We start from the raw sequence: 18,575 nt of genomic DNA on the forward strand, positions 1-18,575 counted from the left end.
ACAAACAGTCAAAGGGGACTGAATAATAATATAGTCATTAAGCAGAGTCAAGGACCTTTAGTTCCTCCTCAAGGGCTGTAGATAATATTCTGAGCCGTATCCTGTGAGCTGTCTTATAGATACTGAAACCCCCGCCAGGTGGAAGAAGTGAACTACATGATGACCAGGCTGTAGCCATGGCCGAAGCTGCCACAATTCCAAGAACTGGCCCCAAGGAAATGGGAACGAACCAACCCTGGAGAGGCCAATGAACCAACTTATTATATTGAAAACTTATAAATAAAGGGAAAGCATCAAGTGTTAATCTTGTCTTTCCTATACAGACTGTACCACTGGTTAACCAAACAGCAGATGAGAAGTGTCTCTTTAAAGAAGTATTCCAACTAATAAATAAAAAAGGAATGATAGAATATCGTCATTTTGCAAGCCCAAAGAATTAATGTTGCAGACATTGATCACCCAAGGCTGCTAACATCACAAAAAGGAAGACACAGACATCACGTACCCCCTGAAGGAAGCTGCTGCAACCTACAGATCCATTTACCAGTTCTGGAAAAGACAGAGAACACCATCTTGGGAACACAATCAGCAAAATCCAGACTGTGGGAGAACAGGTAGCACAAACAGCCTGTCCTGTTCACCGAATAAATCTCAAGAAGAAAGAAGAGAGACATAGGAAGAAGACATAGATTAAAAGAGGGTTAGGAGACACACAGACCAATCAAAGTGTGTGGGCCATATTCGAATCCTGACGTCACACAAACTGTGAGAACAGACACAAAAACTCATGACGTATGATATGATCCAGCAATCTGACTTGCGGATATATATCTGAAAAGATTGAAAGCACTGTCTAAAAGAAATATTTATACATCCATGTTCACAGCAACATTATTCAACAATAACCTAAAGGTGGGAATAAACCAAATGTCCATCAACAGATGAAAGGATAAGCAAAATGTGGTATATGCACACAAGGAAGTATTTTTTTCAGCCTTAAAAAGAAAGGAAATTCTGACATGCTACAACATGGGTGACTCTTGAGGACATTATGCTCAGTGAAATAAGCCAGTCACAAAAGACAAAAACTGTGTGATTCCACTTGTATGATGTATCTGGAGCAGTCAAATTCACAGCAACAGAAAACAGAATGGTGGGTGCCACGGGCTGGGGGAGAGAAAAATGGATTTAATGGCTATAGAGTTTTAGTTTTGCAAGATGAAAAAGTTCTACAGATTGGTTATACAACCGTGTGAATATACTAATACTACTGAACTGTACCCTTAAAAATGGTCGAGATGGTAAATTTTACGTTTTGTATTTTACTACAATTAAAAGTACAAAATCTATTATGTGTGGATATAGATATAGAAACCTCAAGAAAATACTAGCAAATCAAGTCAAGCAACATATAAAAAGAATTAAACACCATGTCTAAGTAAGATTTATCTCAGGAATGCAAGGTTAGTTTAACACCCCAAAATCAATCAATCTGGGCTTCCCTGGTGGTGCAGTGGTTGAGAGTCCGCCTGCCGATGCAGGGGACACGGGTTCGTGCCCCAGTCCGGGAAGATCCCACGTGCCGTGGAGTGGCAAGGCCCGTGAGCCCTGGCCACTGAGCCTGCGCGTCTGGAGCCTGTGCTCCGCAACAGGAGAGGCCACAACAGTGAGACGGCCGCGTACCGCAAAAAAAAAAAAAAAAAAAAAAATCAATCTAATACATTATGTTAATAGAATAAAAGACACAAACTACATGATCATCTCAGTAGATACAGAAAAAGCACTTGACAAAACTGAACACCCTTTCATCATGAGAACACTCAACAAACTAGTAAGGGAGGGAACTTTCTGAACTTGATAAAAGGCATTAATGAAACATCCATGCTAACCTTATAGTACTTAGTGGTGAAAAACAGAAAACTATCCCTTAAGACCAGGAACAAGACAAGGATGTCTGGTTTCACCACTTCTATTTAACACTGTACTGGAGATAAGATGAAAACCAAGGCATCTATACTGCAAAGGAAGAAGTAAACTATCTCTATTTGCAAAGGCCATGATCTGTATATAGAGAATCCTAAGGAATCTACTTTCATGCATACAGAAAATTATTAGAGTTAATAAATGACTTTAGCAAGGTTGCAGGATACATGATCAATATGCAAAATCAGTTTTATTTCTATATCCAAGCAATGAATAGTCCTAAAATGTAATCAAGAAAACAAGTCCGGGGCTTCCCTGGTGGCGCAGTGGTTGAGAGTCTGCCTGCCGATGCAGGGGACGTGGGTTTGTGCCCTGGTCCGGGAAGATCCCACATGCCGTGGAGCAGCTAGGCCCATGAGCCATGGCCGCTGGGCCTGCGCGTCTGGAGCCCGTGCTCCACAACGGTAGAGGCCACAACAGGGAGAGGCCCGCATACCACAAAAAAAAAAAAAAAAAAAAAAAGGAAAACAAGTCCATTTACAACGGGACCAAAAAGACTAAAAAAAGCTTAAGAATACATTTAACAAAAGAATAAGACTGTGCAATACAAAACACTGTTGAAGGAAATTAATGAAGACATAAATAAATGGAAAGACATTTTGTGTTCATGCTTTTGAAGACAGAATATCATTAAGATGGCAACACTCCCCAAAATGATCTATAGATTTAAAGCAATCCCTGTCTTGCTTTTTTTGCAGAGAGGACAAACTGATTCTAAAATTCATATGGAAATGCAAGGGACCCAGAGTAGCCAAAACAGTCTTGAAAAAGAAGAACAGGGTTGCAAGATACAGATTTCCTGACTTCAGATTTTATTACCAATTTATAGTAATCAAGACAGTGTGGTATTAACACAAGAAGAGACATGTAAATCAATGGAATACAACTGAAAGTCCAGAAATAAACCTTTACATTTGCGGTCAAGGGACCCAGAGACAATTCATGGGGAAAGAACAGTCTTTTCAACAAACGGGGCTGAGACAACTGGAGATACACATGCAGAAGAATGAAGGTAGACCCCTACCTCACACCACATGCAGATATGAACTCAAAACGGATCTGACATTTAAATGTGACAGCTAAACTATAAAACTCTTGGAAGAAAAAACAGGAATAAATCTTTGTGACCTTAAGTTACTCCATGATTTCTTAGCTATGACACCAAAAGTGTATGTGATTAAAAACAAAACAAACAAAACTGGATGTAATCAAAATTAAAAACTTTTGTGCTTCAAATGACTTAATCAAGAATGTGAAAGAATAGCATAAACGAAAACATTTGCAAACCACAGAACTATAAGAGACTTGTTTTTAGAAAATATAAAGAACTCTTACAATTCAACAATAAAACAAAAAAAACAAATTGAAAAACAGGCAAAAGATTTGGACAGTTCTCGAAAGAAGGTATACAAATAAATGGCCACATGAAAAGATGCTTGATATCATTAGTTATTACAGAAATGCAAATCAAAACCACAAGATACCACTTTATATTCATTAGGAAGGCTAAAATAAAAGAAAGATAATGACAAGTGATGACAATGATGTGGAGAAAATGGAACCCTCACACACTGCCAGGGGACTGCAAAATGGCACAGCTGCTTAGGAATACAGTCTGACGGTTCCTCAAAAGGTTAAACAGAGTTACCATATGACCCAGCAATTCCACTCCTGGGTATATACCCAAGAGAAATGAAAACATTTATAAACAAAAACATATACACAAATGCTTATGGCATCATTATTCATAATAGTCAAAAAGTGGAGACAATCTTAATTTCCATCAACAGATGAATGTGTATCTATTCAATGAATAAGGAATGAAGTACTGATATATGCTACAGAATGTATATACCTTTTAATATTATGCTAATTAAAAGAAGCCAATTATTTATGAAAGATCAAATTATATGATTCCATTCACATGAAAGGTCAGAATAGGCAAACCTACAGAGACAGAGTAGATTAATGGTTGCCTACGGCTAGGTTGGGGGAAGCTTGGGGAAAATAACAGAGAAAATTGGGTACAGGGTGTCTTCTTTAGGGTAATGAAAATGTGCTAAAATTAGATAGCAATGATGGTTGCCAAACTCTGTGATATTAAAAAAAAACATTTGTTAAAACACTTGTTAAAAAGGGTGAATTTTATGGCATGTTAATTATATAAAGCTGTTCTAAAGTTTAAAAAGACATGATTTATATGAGATAACTGGAAATCTGAATACTGGCTATTGCTAATATTAGGGAATTAGTGTTAATTATACTTTGGTGTGATAATGGTGTTGTGGTTCTGTTTAGAAGAAAAAAACACTCCATATCTTTTAGAGAGACACACTAAAATATGTATGGACAAAACAATACGATGTGTAGGGTTTGCTTCAAATATGGGGAGAACAGGTGGCAGTATGAAGGAAACACCACTGCCAGTGTTGGGGCTGAGTATGCAACACAGTGTTCATTACATTATATTGTCTGCTTTTGTGTATGTTTGAAATTTTCCATAATTAAAAGCTAAAAAAATGACAGGCACTTATCACATAGGTCAGTTCACTTCAGTAACCTTAATGCCACCAACAGTGCTAACATTTCACAATGGCTTAATATAAAAAATAATCTTAGCGTTAACTCTAAAATTCCATGATTCCTCTTTGATTCTTGGAACGTAATTCAGAGTCAGTATAGAATATAGTAAGTTAGTAGCTTAATGTTGATGATTTTTGTTGTTGCAATTTAAGCTCTTATGTAAAAAAGAAAGGCAATTTCCCCACAGCTGTTTCACTGAAAACAGGTCTATCAAGATTCTCCAGTCTAGGGACACTATCGTTCTCAGCACTCCATTTGACTATGTAACCCAGGGCATGTTCCTCCTCTGCACCTGTTTAGGCAGTCCAGAACCAGCATGATAGGGTGGTGTTGGCAAACGTTTTCTGTAAAAGACCAGACAGCAAATATTTTCGTTTTTGCAATCACATGGTGCCTGCTGCAACTTCTCAACTCTGCTACTGTAATGTGAAAGCAGCCATAGACAACATGTAAATAAATGACTGTGGCTGTCTCCAATAAAACTTTATTTATAAACACAAGTGGCGAGTTTGGCTCATTGGCAGTATTTGCTGGTCCTTGTGCTAGGGTTATTAGCTCCTGGCAGAGAATTAAAATGAGAAAAGTATGGTTTGAAATATATACTGATAACAAAAACCATCACATTGAGAATACACACATACATGAGGTATGTAGTACTTACAGGAGTTTGGATCATCATGGCTCGTTGATCTCTCATTGTTCTCACAATATCTAGTGGATAAACTGGCTGATTGCATTCAATGAGACACATGGCTGTTTCCATGGTAATAAGAACCCCGGTTCTTCCAATCCCAGCACTAAAAAAGACAAATATGGGGCAAGGTCTGATACAATTCTGTTACACTCCTTGTGCCTTTTGTACTGAATCATATTACAGTAGAAGAACAATTTGATTTTAATATTTTATATTAACAAAAGTAGCAAGCCAACTGGAAACTGTTTTGAAAACCAAAAAAAAAAAGTCACTTAATACAGATTAAATGGTTTGTAACCACCCCTCCCCAACTGTTAGTTGCAAATATACAATTTTAAAAGTTACATTTCAGTTTTTAAAATCTGAACAAGGTATAGAAGCTTATTGGAGAAACAGCTTTAAAATGCAAAATAAGAGAATTACAATAATAAATCATTAACAAATGTACAAAAGACAACTATTTTACACACTCAAAAATCAATTTTTAAAACCAAATTTAATTTTCATTAAACTTCACCATTGAGATAGTTAAGAACAACTTTGTGAAGTACACTGTGAATGTGGATAAAGTAGCTCTTGGGAACTAAGGATATGAAATAGCCAAACGTGTCCACCATTCCTGCCATTTGGCCTCTCCAATATTTGGTCTACAATCTGTTTTGATGATTTGAAAGTTTGCTCTTAAAAAGTGCTGGAAAGTTTAAGGATAAAGAGATTCCTTAATACATCCTCTGAATAAACCACTTGGATGAGGAGAAAATAACTTCTGGCTCCTAATCTCTGCAAGGCTGTAGCACTGTATCCGGTCCCTTGAGGGCAGAAGGGCTCAGTGTGAAAGGAAGGAGGGTGTGAGCCACCACTCACCGGGGCTCTTGGAAGTGGTCCCTCCTGAGAGGGTTGGGCAGCGCCACTCCAAGGAGGTGAGATGCTCACCAAACGTCCTAAGAGGGGCCAGGAGCAGGAAATCCAAACCTCAGGATGCAACCCAGCTCCTGCAATGCTGTATTTCACCAAATCTATGAAACCATTAACTTTAAGACATAACTATGAAGAAGACAAACTGCTAAGAATCAGCGCGGTGAGTATTATTCTTACTTATGATAAAATTTCTGTCAATCATCTGTTAAAACATACCCTTTGCCTTCTACCTTCAGAACCTAGCTTCGAGTTCTATCAGCGTGACAACCATAACTGAAGGACAAAATATAATATGTATTCCCTTTTAAAAATGACACATCTAGTCAGTTACTCAAATCATAATGGACAGAAAATAAAATACCTGCAATGAACAACAATAGGTTCTTCCTTGCCGGCCCTCTTATTTCGTACATGGCAAACAAAATCCAGAAAGTCGCTTGAATCGTCAGGGACCCCATGGTCGGGCCAGGCTATATACTGGATCTGAGTGAGTTGACGACTCTCATTTTTCTACGTATAATGAAAAATTATGCACCTGACTTAGAAATAATTCTTAAAATATAAACAAATATTCATGTCACTTTAATTTTAGGAGAAAAGCAATGGACTTCCCTGGTGGCGCAGTGGTTAAGAATCCACCTGCCAATGCAGGGGACATGGGCTCGAGCCCTGGTCCGGGAAGATCCCACATGCCACGGAGCAACTAAGCCTGTGTGCCACAACTACTGAGTCTGCACTCTAGAGCCCGCGAGCCACAACTACTGAAGCCCGCACACCTAGAGCCCGTGCTCCTCAACAAGAGAAGCCACCGCAATGAGAAGCCCGTGCACCGCAACGAAGAGTAGCCCCCTCCTTGTTGCACCTAGAGAAAGCCCGCGCACAGCAACGAAGACCCAATGCAGCCAAAAATAAATATATTTTTAAAAAAACAAAAGAAAAGCAAAAGAAACCACTCTCATTCCCCCCTGCCAAAAAAGTAATGTATAAACTCAATAAAACCCAAAAGTTCAAGGAAAAGGAAAGAAACCATTTTACAGAAACAGCTGTACCCATTTAAGTATCAGTCACTTGGATTATTACTCTTCTTACAACTCAATTTCTATATTTGTATTTTTAGGACAATAATCAAGTAAACAGGCAAAAACAGATTAAGATCCCAGAGAAATGTTTAAAAGAAAACTAAAGAATTGTTAGGTGAGCAAAAAAGGTAAGGTAAAAAAAAAAAAATTTTTTTAATGAACAAAGTTGGGCTAATACTTATTGATAAATGCAAGTGAAATTATGGAAATCAGGAAAAATAAAATCTCAAAATAAATGTAGGTTAAAAACTGGAGAGCGGGCTTCCCTGGTGGCGCAGTGGTTGAGAATCCGCCTGTCGATGCAGGGTACACGGGTTCGTGCCCCGGTCCGGGAAGATCCCACATACCGCGGAGCGGCTGGGCCCGTGAGCCATGGCCGCTGAGCCTGCGCGTCCGGAGCCTGTGCTCCGCAACGGGAGAGGCCGCAACAGTGAGAGGCCCGCGTACCACAAAAAAAAAAAAAAAACAAAAAAACAAAAACTGGAGAGCATAAAAACACAAAATCAATCAGGACTTAATTCTTTTGGGGGAGCCAAAAGTTGGTATAATGAAGAAAGTAAGGTACTGAATTTATACATCTTGGCTCAAATGTCAACTTTGCCAGTTAAGATGCTAATTCAGAGCCTTACTTTCTCCAACTGAAAAATGAAGTGACATCTACACCTCAGAGGGATAGTCTCATGTTAAAAGGATTCAGTGAGAGGACCTGCAAAGCACCCAATCACAGCTGTTTGGAATCATACGCTCAATACTCGATAGCTATAGTCATTCAACACTATGAAATCTGGTTACTATCATTTACATTAGATGGAGCTTCCAGAAAAGAACGTGAAAGTAAGGTAATTAAGAGAGAAGAATTCCCAAAGAGACCTCAGTTTAATGTGATAACTAATTTTTCAGATGAATTTAAGGTATCTAGCACAGATTACCTTTGACTATTACTGTTAACAAAAGAACTTAACGGTACCAATAATCTACAAGAATGGGTAAGGTAAAATCATATTTTATTAAGTTTTGGGGTAGCATTTATCTGTCTATTCATCTATCTACCCATGTATGTATGTATTGATGGTAGCAAGTTAATTTTCCCAATTATAATTGGCTCCAACGTTAGAAACTAATTTGTGTCTTAGCATAGTTCTGAGGTACTCAGCGTTGCAAAGAAAAGCCACTAAAATATATACAACTGCCAGGGATAATCTGCCGGTGGAGAACGATGGGATACATGTATCACCTGATGCAACCCTCTGCAAGCTCATCTGTCATGTCTATTTAGGAAAGTGAAGAACCAGCTTATTGGCTTGCCTTGTCATACAACCGCGAGCTATACAGTGTCCACGCTCAAACCCAAAATTCATTCTATCTCTAGCCCGTAAGATTTTGAAAACTTTATTTTCTTGTAACTTTAGATTTATCCAGTGCCAGGTTCCTTGAGCACAACATGGCGCTCCTTCCCTTTCTGGTCAGTAAGGCCCTGTCTCACTGGACTCCTGTAATCACCCTCGCGGAGGGGTGCAGTGGCGGCAGCCTGTGTGTGGGACCAGGGGAGACGTGGTCTCGTCTCCAAAGGCTTGGCCGTGGATGCTGTGCTCTTCTCTAGCATCACTTCTTTCTGCCTTCAGCCCCCAAAGCCCCCACCGCCCCTCTGCCCAAGGTGGCTGGTCCAGGCTCTGGCAGCCCAACAGGACAGGCACGTGCTGCCCTCCACACATCTCCCAGCTGGGTTACTGAGCCGTCGTTTCCTCATCGGTTTCCACTCTGGCTTTGATCTGGAAGCCACGTGGAGCACTAAGAAAAACTAACAATTTGAAAGCTATAATCTGCCTGAGGTCAGAAGGTCCTGCCTATGACCTTTTCCTCCTTAATACTGAGAAGACTGTGAAACTGCTCTCTTCCACTCTTAAAAAAGGGGAATAGGGCTTCCCTGGTGGCGCAGTGGTTGGGAGTCCGCCTGCCGATGCAGGGGATACAGATTTGTGCCCCGGTCTGGGAGGATCCCACATGCCGTGGAGCGACTGGGCCTGTGAGCCGTGGTTGCTGGACCTGCACGTCCAGAGCCTGTGCTCCGCAACGGGAGAGGCCACAACAATGAGAGGCCCGCATACCGCAAAAAAAAAAAAAAAAAAAGGGGGGGGGGTAATAATTTGATAGCTTTCAATTGTTCTTTCCATTTCTACAGATGGACTCCAATACCTTACCAATAATACGTGGAGGAAAAAATCTATAGCCAACACCCCTGGTATAATTTTTATGAATAGGAAGAGTACAATATTAATAGTAATAAGTATTATTTACTAGGCTATTTTTTCACTGAGCATTCTTATTTACCTACAGAAATTGGAAATATTATAGTAGGAGAATACATTTCATAAGATTCCAAAGTATCCCAATGAAGCAAATAGTTCAGCAATTTTTTAATATTTCTTAGTAACTAGGACTCAGACTAAAAACATTTTCATCTGTCACAGCCTCTACCTTAAACAAAACAGCTCTAACCAACAGACCCCCTGCCTTCGTACCTCCTGGTTAAACAGTGTCATCTTCCTGAAGACATATGCAGTGTTTCCTTCTTCTGAGTGGCAGGTGACTTGGTAGCACCCATAGGATGAACTTCCTGTGGGTTCCGGCCAATACTGGTGACACTTAACCTGGTATCAATAGATTTTAGAAATATACATAATTCCGATTCTCCAATTTTTAAAATGTTTTAATTTTTAAGAACTTTCAAACTTACAGAAAAGTGACAAGAATAATTTAATGAACTCTCATATACCCTTCACCTAGATTTACCAACTAGTATCATTTTTTTCTTTGTCACTTTTTCTCTTTGTAATAATAGTCTGTTTGGATCTATTTTGAGACTGCAAATATCCTGTTTACAAAAAGCTTCCACCCATTGTTTTACCATTACACTAATTTAGATTTAAGTTAACAATGAGAAAGAATCTTCAACTAAAATGCCAAATGCAATCCATTGATATTCATAATTAAGATTAAAAAAAAAAGGTTTCATGACATACAATTCACGTACCATTACACTATTCAATTGTTTTTAGTATACTCACAGAGCTGTGTAACCATTACCACATCACTTTTAGAACATTTTCATCACCCCCAAAGGAAGACCCACAGCCCTTAATAATCCCTGTGCGTCCCTCGGGCCCCTCTCCTCCCTCTATGCCAGGCCTGGGTGACCACTAATCTACTTTCTGTCCCCTATGGCCTACTTTGGACATCACATATAATAGAATCATAAGATACACGGTCTTTGGTGACTGCTTTGTTCACTTCGCACAATGTTTTCTAGGTTCATCCATGTTGCAGCATGTATCATTTTTTCATACCTTTTTATTGCCAAATAATATTCAACTGTATGCATATATCACATTTTATCTGGTACATCTGGGTTTTCTCCCACTTTGGGGCTATTAAAAATAATGCAGCTGTGAACATTTGTGCACCAGTTTTTGTGTGGACGTGGATTTAATTCTCTCGGGTATTCCTAGGAGTGACACTGCTGAGTTACAGTCGCTCTACGTTTAGCCTCTTGAAGAGCTGACAGGCTGTATTCCAAGGCAGCTGCACCATTTCACAAACCCACCAGCGGTACAGGAGGTTCCACTGTCGCCACATCATCACCAACACGGGTTATATTCTGTCATCTTTACTTTGGCCACCCTACTAGATATGACGTAGTATTGCATGGTGGCTCTGATTCGCCTTTCCCTGATGACTAATGATGCTGAGCATCTTTTCGTGACCTTATTGGCCATTTGAATATCTTCTTTGCAGAATCATCTATTCAGATCCTTTGGCCATTTTTAAATGGGGTATTTGTTATTTTATGGTTAAGTTGTATGAATTCTTTATATATTCTAGATACAAATCCCTTACCACGTATATATTAGTCCATTTAAATAATAATGGCTAACACTTATATCACATTATAATACACTTATTATGTGTCAGTCACAGTTAAGCGCTTATTCATGATGATTTTAATCACGACCCCATAAGAAAGGACGTTTAAAGGTGACAGAGGAGACCACACGACGTGGCTCTCTTGACTGTGCACGCGATGCAGCCTAGAAAAGCTTCGGGCAGCGTGACTTACTCTGCCATGCTCGGCCTGTGTGGTCAGCATCACAACCGTGGAGCAGCCTTGTTCCCATGCCATCTGCCAGAAGTCTGTACAGGTGTGTGGCAACGGCCCTTGGCAAGCGATGTACTGATTTATTATTCTAGAGGAAGGAATTTCCATCTAAAAGGACACAAAAACAGAATCGTTCGCATTATTACTTTTTACCAGGATCAAACACATGTAAATCATCTACTGAATACAACTAATCTCAATAAATTGCAAAGTGAGTAAAACAAATCTTTATCTACAATTTATTTTATTTATAGCAGAAATTTCTTGGCAATGTGCAGTAGTTATACATATTTATCTTTCAATCAGTGGAAACAGGAATTTAAATATTTTCCAAAGCGCTCTTATGGTTTTTTTAAGCGCAGCTTTACAGAGAATCCTGTTTCAGAGGCAGAGAATTGATATAGAAATAAAAAAATGTTTGCCCGTACATAGAAAACAAACTTATGGTTACCAAAGGGAAAAGGCAGGGGATAAATGAGGAGTTTGGGATCAACATATACACACTACTATATATAAAATACATAAAAAACCAAGGACCTACTGTATAGCACAGGGAACTATATTCGATATCTTGTAATAAATTATAATGGAAAAGAAAAAAAACTGTCTCTAACCAGCTTATTAGTAAATTTTGTGAGGAGCAAAAATTCTGCCATTGGCTTCAGTTTAGATTTTTCATATTATATATGTGTATATATGTATAATGTGATGTATAAATATTATATAATATGCACAATTATATATATAATATATATAACATGAAAAGATTGGAAAAATATTTTAAGTTCATTATTTTCAGAAAGTAAGACTGTAAGTACCTGGGGAAGATGAACCATCATCTTATTATATTTTTAAGACTGAATTAAAAAAAAGAAAAGGTGACGTGTACATGGCAACTGGAAGAATACCAAAGGGTGAGGAAAGAATTCTCCTTCCCATCCCAGCCTCCAGTTTACACTCAAGAGGGCAATCCTTTTTCCTAGCTCCTATCATATCCTTTTGAAGATATTCTACACATGACACACAAATGTACACACAAAACTACCTTCCTTTTATTCTGTCAAATATAAATGGTAGCATATAATGTTGTTCTGCATCTTGTTTCTCTTTTTTCTACTTTACCTTTAAAATCATGTCAGATTAGTACATAAAATTTCATACTGTGTAATGGCTCTACTGTATAAACGTACCGTAAATTTATATAACATTTTAAGTTGCGGCCAATTTATCTGCTATCATAACCAAGGCTACACTGAATAATTTGTAGACCTAACATTTTTGCACACAGGAAGAAATATATTTGTATAGGCAACAGGAAAAAATGAGAACGCTGGATCAAAGTGCATGTGCGTTTAAAAACATTTTTTTAGGGATTCCCTGGTGGCGCAGTGGTTGCGCGTCCGCCTGCCGATGCAGGGGAACCGGGTTCGCGCCCCGGTCTGGGAGGATCCCACATGCCGCGGAGCGGCTGGGCCCGTGAACCATGGCCGCTGAGCCTGCGCGTCCGGAGCCTGTGCTCCGCAACGGGAGAGGCCACAACAGAGGAAGGCCCACATACCACAAAAAAAAAAAAAACAAAACATTTTTTAATTAATTAATTTTATTTTTGGCTGCGTTGGGTCTTTGTTGCTGCGCGCGGGCTTTCTTTAGCACGGCAAGCGGGAGCTACTCTTCATTGCGGTGCGCGGGCTTCTCATTGCGGTGGCTTCTCTTGTTGCAGAGCACGGGCTCTAGGTGCGTGGGCTTCAGTAGTTGTGGCACGCGGGCTTAGCTGTTCCACAGTATGTGGGATCTTCCCAAACCAGGGCTCGAACCCGTGTCCGCTGCCTTGGCAGGCGGATTCTTAACCACTGTGCCACCAGGGAAGCCCTGCATTTAAAATTTTAACAGACAGCTCCAAATGGCTCTCCAAAGAGGTTGTCCCTATTTATACTTCCACCAAGAATGTATGAGGAATGCTTGTTCCTCAGTAAACTCCTTAATAATCCACAATCCTTTCTCCACATTCTGAAACTCCCAATGTTCTGAAGCATAAGTTCGTCTCTTTTTTTTTTGGTATACCTAACCTAACCTGGACTCATTTGGTAACAGTATCCGACCTGAACCTGTTTATAGTCTATCAGTCCTATTTCGTGGGAATATCCATAGTTTGTTTGCTGTTGAATATCAACTTATTGATTATAGGGTAATGTCCCATAGCCTGCTGGGGACATTACTTATTACAGTGTATGCACCGAATAACCTTCCAAAACTCCTCCAAATTCTGAATCCCAAAGCCTATTTGACCCCAAGGTTTCAGATAAAGGCTGTAGACGTGTATAGGGTATTATCAAACGTTTTGATATTTCAATCTAATAGGTGAAAAATGGTAGTAATTCCTTGCAGTTTTGACTTGTACTTTTCTTTATGTAAATTAAGTTGAGCATATTATTCATTTAAGTGTTTGTTTCTGTTATTTTTCTAAGTGTTGTAACAGTATAATAGTTTTGCTTAAAAAAAAAGTCCTTATTGGAGGTACATACTAAAAGAGTTGATTGTCATTATTCATGGATTCTGGAATAAATCTCAAAGTTTATAGTGGTCCCTCTTATTCCAAACGACAAAGGCATAATTTTAAAAAACTTACATTTATATAATTTGCATTGATATAGTCTTCATTACCCTTTAAAATGACCCGTGTAGCATCATCTGAAAAAATTTAAAAGAAAGAACATTTTAATAAAGTTATGTTAAAAAGATTAAACATAACATACAGAGAGGGTAGATACTCACAAGGCGAAATATCTCTGTATCTATTTTTGGAAATGTTCTGAGGTAATTTGGCACAAGACATTGTCATTCCAGGTTTTTTCCGATATAGTTGCTAAAAAAAAAAAAAAAAAAAAAAAAAAAAAAGAACGAGTCCAGAAAGCCATCAAGAGTTTCTATTTTGTTTTCCAGACTTCCTTCTATGCTATCAAGAAACAGGTTTTTTTCCTTGGAATACCACATCTATACAATGATGTACCTTAGGTTTAGTAAGGTATTGAACCAGATTTGCAAAGCTGAATTTTGCAAAATCTCTGACATGAACTATATATATTTTGAAAAATAGTAAAACAAGTAAAAAACAATTTTCCTTACAGCAAAAGTACCTGAAGTTTTAAACAGCAAATCTGTAGGAAACACTTAGCTTTCATTTAGTTTAGAGATATTTAAAAAAAACCTGACGTGCCCTAAATATTTTATAGTCACCTATCTACAACATACACTTCAGAGCAACAAACATTAATGATGGCTAACTACACTGACAGAAATTAGGAAAGGATTAAATATGACAAAAGGTACAAAAATTATTTTCCTTTAACACAGTATTTTTACATCTATAATAGTCTATCTGCAACCTTTCATAAAAACAGCTATTTAATTACAGAGAAAATGTAGCTTGATGACATACCTATAAAACCTCCTTATCCCTCTGTTTTAAACAGATATCTATTAATGAAACCATAGCTAGTATTTTGGAAGCAATTTTTTAAAACTCTGCATTTTAGAATTCTTTTTATATCAAGTATTTCTCAGAATAATATTTTAGTTTATAAATTTTAACTGACAGTAGATTAGGCAGTTAAGAAGCCATGAAAATACAGGCAAACACCTTTCCCACAGAACGTTACTTACATCAAACTGTGTCAGCACTGTTCCAGTGATAAGCCCCGCAGCCAGCTGGACCATCGACTCCCGCAGGGAATGGTCATCCTGATGGATGCTATCTAGTGGGGCTTTCTCAGGAATGTACTGGAAGTCCGGCTCATTCTCCAGCTTTTCTTCCACTACATCATACACAGCTACAAAACCAAAACCAAAACCAAAAAAGCCTCATGGAAACCTTAATGAGTTGGCAAAAGGAATGTACCAGATATTATTTAATTTTGTGTCAGGAAAAATATTCACTTATTCCTAACTCATCAGATCTGAGTCTGGGACCACTGTGTATGGGTTGAGAGTGGCTGTGGAGTAGAATAAGTACCTCTGGGAAAAAGAAGGGTTTGTGGCCATATTGCTGAAAATGTCTGTAACTTAAAGAGACAGTAGGAAAAAGAGGAAGGCCAAGAAGCAGCTCTGACCGGATCTTTAATTTGTGGACCTGGGACAAGAGCAGCAATAGAGGCCTATACACACAATAGGTCTAGACGTGAAAAGCTACACATAAGCGGAACAGAATGCTAAACAAAATACTTTGTATTCTCGTTCCTTGATGTATCTACCAAACAACTTAAGAGGCCAGATTTCAAAGGAGAATTCTAGGCCAGAATGCATGGTTGTGGCAGTGAGGGGAGCCACCCCTAGACTGTGGCCCTTAGGCCACCCTCAGCTCCACTCATCAACGTGGGGGCCTATAAGCACACCCTGAACCTTGCAGTCCACACGGAAGCCCATTATATACCCCTTTGGAAATTGATTCCCCTCCGCTACCCTGTTGGCCTATATCATGTGATCAAGCCTTGGGAGAATGGATCTGGGAAAAATGGCCAGAGGCCCAGGAATGGGCTCAGAGTTATTTGGTCAAAGAACTAAGGGTTGAAAAAGGTGGTCTAAAAGGAAGGGGAGGTCACAGATGCCGTGACCTTGGTCCCACAAAATCCTGACCCCCATGGGGAAAGGCAAAGCTGAAGCAGAGAAGAGCCCCTTAGGGATGGAGTCAAGCTTCTGGCCTTGTTTAAGAAGTTTTGTTCCTGCTCAAATACATATGCACTTTTGAGAAGAACAGATTTCTGAAATGAAGAATGTAAAGACAAAAAGATGGAAATGCAATTTGTCTAAGAAGAAATAAGATTTAAAGGGGAAAAACACCAGGAAAAACAAGCTACATTTTGGCAAACATAACTTAAAATTGTGATTATACAGTATTTTTTAAAAAATAGACATGACAGACGCACACTGAAAATGAATCCTGGTCTAGATTTTGATAATAAAGCAATATTAGAAAGATCCTTGCCAAAAAATGTAGGCCGTAGGTGGGTTCCTCTCCTAATTTAAAGTATAAATGGGGTGATTTGGAATTGCAAAAAGGCCATGCCTTTTCCATTATATAGATTTTTGTTCATATTCTGCCTCTGTACTAGTCATGAATTTGGGAGCAGATAACTTGGTGTCTTGGTGCCTAATGTCTTGGTGCCTAAACGTCTTCAACTATAAAATGGGGATAATTTATCTATCTCATTAGATGGCTGTAAAGGTTAAATGAGAATATATAAAAGAGCTCAGGTCTATGGAAAGCATTTAAAAACTATTAGCTAGTATTAAGTTCTTTAGGATCTGTTATCAAGAGAAAACAGAAAAAAACAAATTGAGAGATGATTCTTAGTATGAAATTTAAGTTGCTTTATGTGACAGAAAATGCCTAAAAATGAATCACCTAAATAACAGACATAAATAAATGAGTTCCTTTAAAAGTCAAAATACAATGTTCTGTTGAAGTCCTCTGAATTATCCTAGAAAGCCAATTCTAAACCATGAACGCAGAAAAACACAAAGTACAGGCAAAACTCGTTTTATTGCGTTTCTCAGATAACTATGGCATTTTTTTTTTTTTTTAAACAGATTGAAGGTTATGGCAACCCTGTGTTGAGCAAGTCTACTGGTGCTATTTGTCCAACAGCATTTGCTTACTTCGTGTCTCTGTGTCGTATTTTTGTAATTCCCATGATATTTCAAACTGTATTTGTTATAGTGCTCTATGATCAATGATCTTTGATTTACTATTGCAAAAAAGATTATGACTCCCTGAAGGCTCAGATGATGGTTAGCAATTTTTAGTAATAAAGTATTTTTAAATTAAGGTATGTATATTGTTTTTTTTTTAGACAATGTGATTTATTGCACACTTAACAGACTACAGTATAGTGTAAACATAACTTTTACATGAACTGGGAAACCAAAAAAGTCATGTGACTCGCTTTACTGCGGTATTTTCTTTATTGCAGTATTTTCTTTATCATGGTAGGCTGGAACCGAACCTGCAATATCTCCAAGGTCTGCCTGCAGGGAAGGTAAAATGAAAATGTCTGTTTGTACCCAAGAGGCAAAATGGGTACGTGGGGAGAACCGGTAGAGTTCTAACCACATTTCACTTTCCTATGGTATGTAACTGGTGATGTGGCCCTAACCAATAGTCACTCTTGTGGCTAAACTGCGATTAACAGTAACTGTTGGGAACGAAACTAGAAGAGTGTGTCTCCTGCCAGGAGGAGGTATGGCATTTACGAATGCTTCCAGAGGGGACTGGTGAGGGTTGTGGGACCCACAGCAGCGCCATTACGAGCACAGGCTGAGGGCCTGGGACTGAGCCTGGAGGGAAGGCACAGTTTCTGCTGAAACCCTGCTCGGGACACTGCTGAGGCCGAGCTGACTCCGCACCACATTTATTCTGCAGTGCACAAAGTGAGAGAATTAGGAACCCTGTCCAAAAGGGCAATGGATGGCTTCAGGAGCCCCTGAGCGCTCCATGTGGCAGCATATTCGTGAGACTGTCGTAGAAACCAAACTCTAGCTTGTTGCAGGGCTTTCTACATGTGGAACAGCAAGTATACCTGAGGAAGGACCTAGGACTCCTCGAGCACCTGGGCGCAAGGGAGGCAACCCCAGCCACGGCGGCCAGGACAGAACTTGCCGAGGCTGCCGTCTGAGCAGAGCCCTGAGCGAAGTGAGGGTATGCGTTCCACGAACATCAGAAGACCATCGGGAAGGCCAGCACAGGTGGCAGGAGAGGGAGCGAGGCTGGGGCTGGGCAAGGTGGCCAAGAATTCGCGTTTTACTCCACGTGTGAACGGAAGCCGCTGTGCCTTGAGCAAGAGACGGAGGGGACGTGACCTGTGTTTTAAGAAGCCCGCTCGGCCGCTGTGTCTGGTCATAAACATGAAGGAATTATAAAAACACCCAGTGCGACGCAGAGCGCTCACCGTTGGGTCGAACTACAAGAGCGAGCCCCCCAGAGCATCCCTCGCAGCTCGCTCTGATGAGCAGGACCACCTGGTCGTGGGTGTGTCCCGCAACGTCCCGGCCGTTGATCAGCACCACTTGGTCCCCTTCGTTCAGTCGAGGGACACACAGGTCGGCCTGTAATGGGATGAGAAGAAGGTCTCCGATTTGCACCCAGCTTTCTGCAACTAAGGCACAGGAACTT

General features: G+C 39.5%; 1 protein-coding gene across 9 annotated transcripts in view; it reads right to left on the reverse strand.

Moving 5' to 3' along the window:
- Nucleotides 1-18,575, reverse strand: part of PTPN4 (protein tyrosine phosphatase non-receptor type 4) — a 190,166-nt gene that overhangs the window by 12,813 nt on the left and 158,778 nt on the right. For 3 of the 9 annotated variants that reach the window (XM_055087456.1, XM_055087450.1, XM_055087453.1), the window contains exons 19-27: nt 18,352-18,508; nt 15,071-15,237; nt 14,183-14,273; nt 14,037-14,098; nt 11,372-11,518; nt 9,777-9,905; nt 6,540-6,688; nt 5,228-5,363; nt 703-1,167 (exon numbers count right to left, since the gene is read on the reverse strand). In XM_055087456.1, the coding sequence (XP_054943431.1) occupies nt 997-1,167; nt 5,228-5,363; nt 6,540-6,688; nt 9,777-9,905; nt 11,372-11,518; nt 14,037-14,098; nt 14,183-14,273; nt 15,071-15,237; nt 18,352-18,508 (1,209 nt within the window). In that variant the 3' untranslated portion in view covers nt 703-996. Of the gene's footprint in view, nt 1-525; nt 550-702; nt 1,168-4,847; nt 4,911-4,967; nt 4,986-5,227; nt 5,364-6,539; nt 6,689-9,776; nt 9,906-11,371; nt 11,519-14,036; nt 14,099-14,182; nt 14,274-15,070; nt 15,238-18,351; nt 18,509-18,575 lie in introns of those variants that run through there. The other 6 variants (XM_055087461.1, XM_055087462.1, XM_055087463.1 and 3 more) reach the window with 4 other exon arrangements.

Source organism: Physeter macrocephalus, chromosome 2, assembly GCF_002837175.3.
Source record: "Physeter macrocephalus isolate SW-GA chromosome 2, ASM283717v5, whole genome shotgun sequence".
In the NCBI taxonomy this organism is placed as follows: Eukaryota; Metazoa; Chordata; class Mammalia; order Artiodactyla; family Physeteridae; genus Physeter; species Physeter macrocephalus.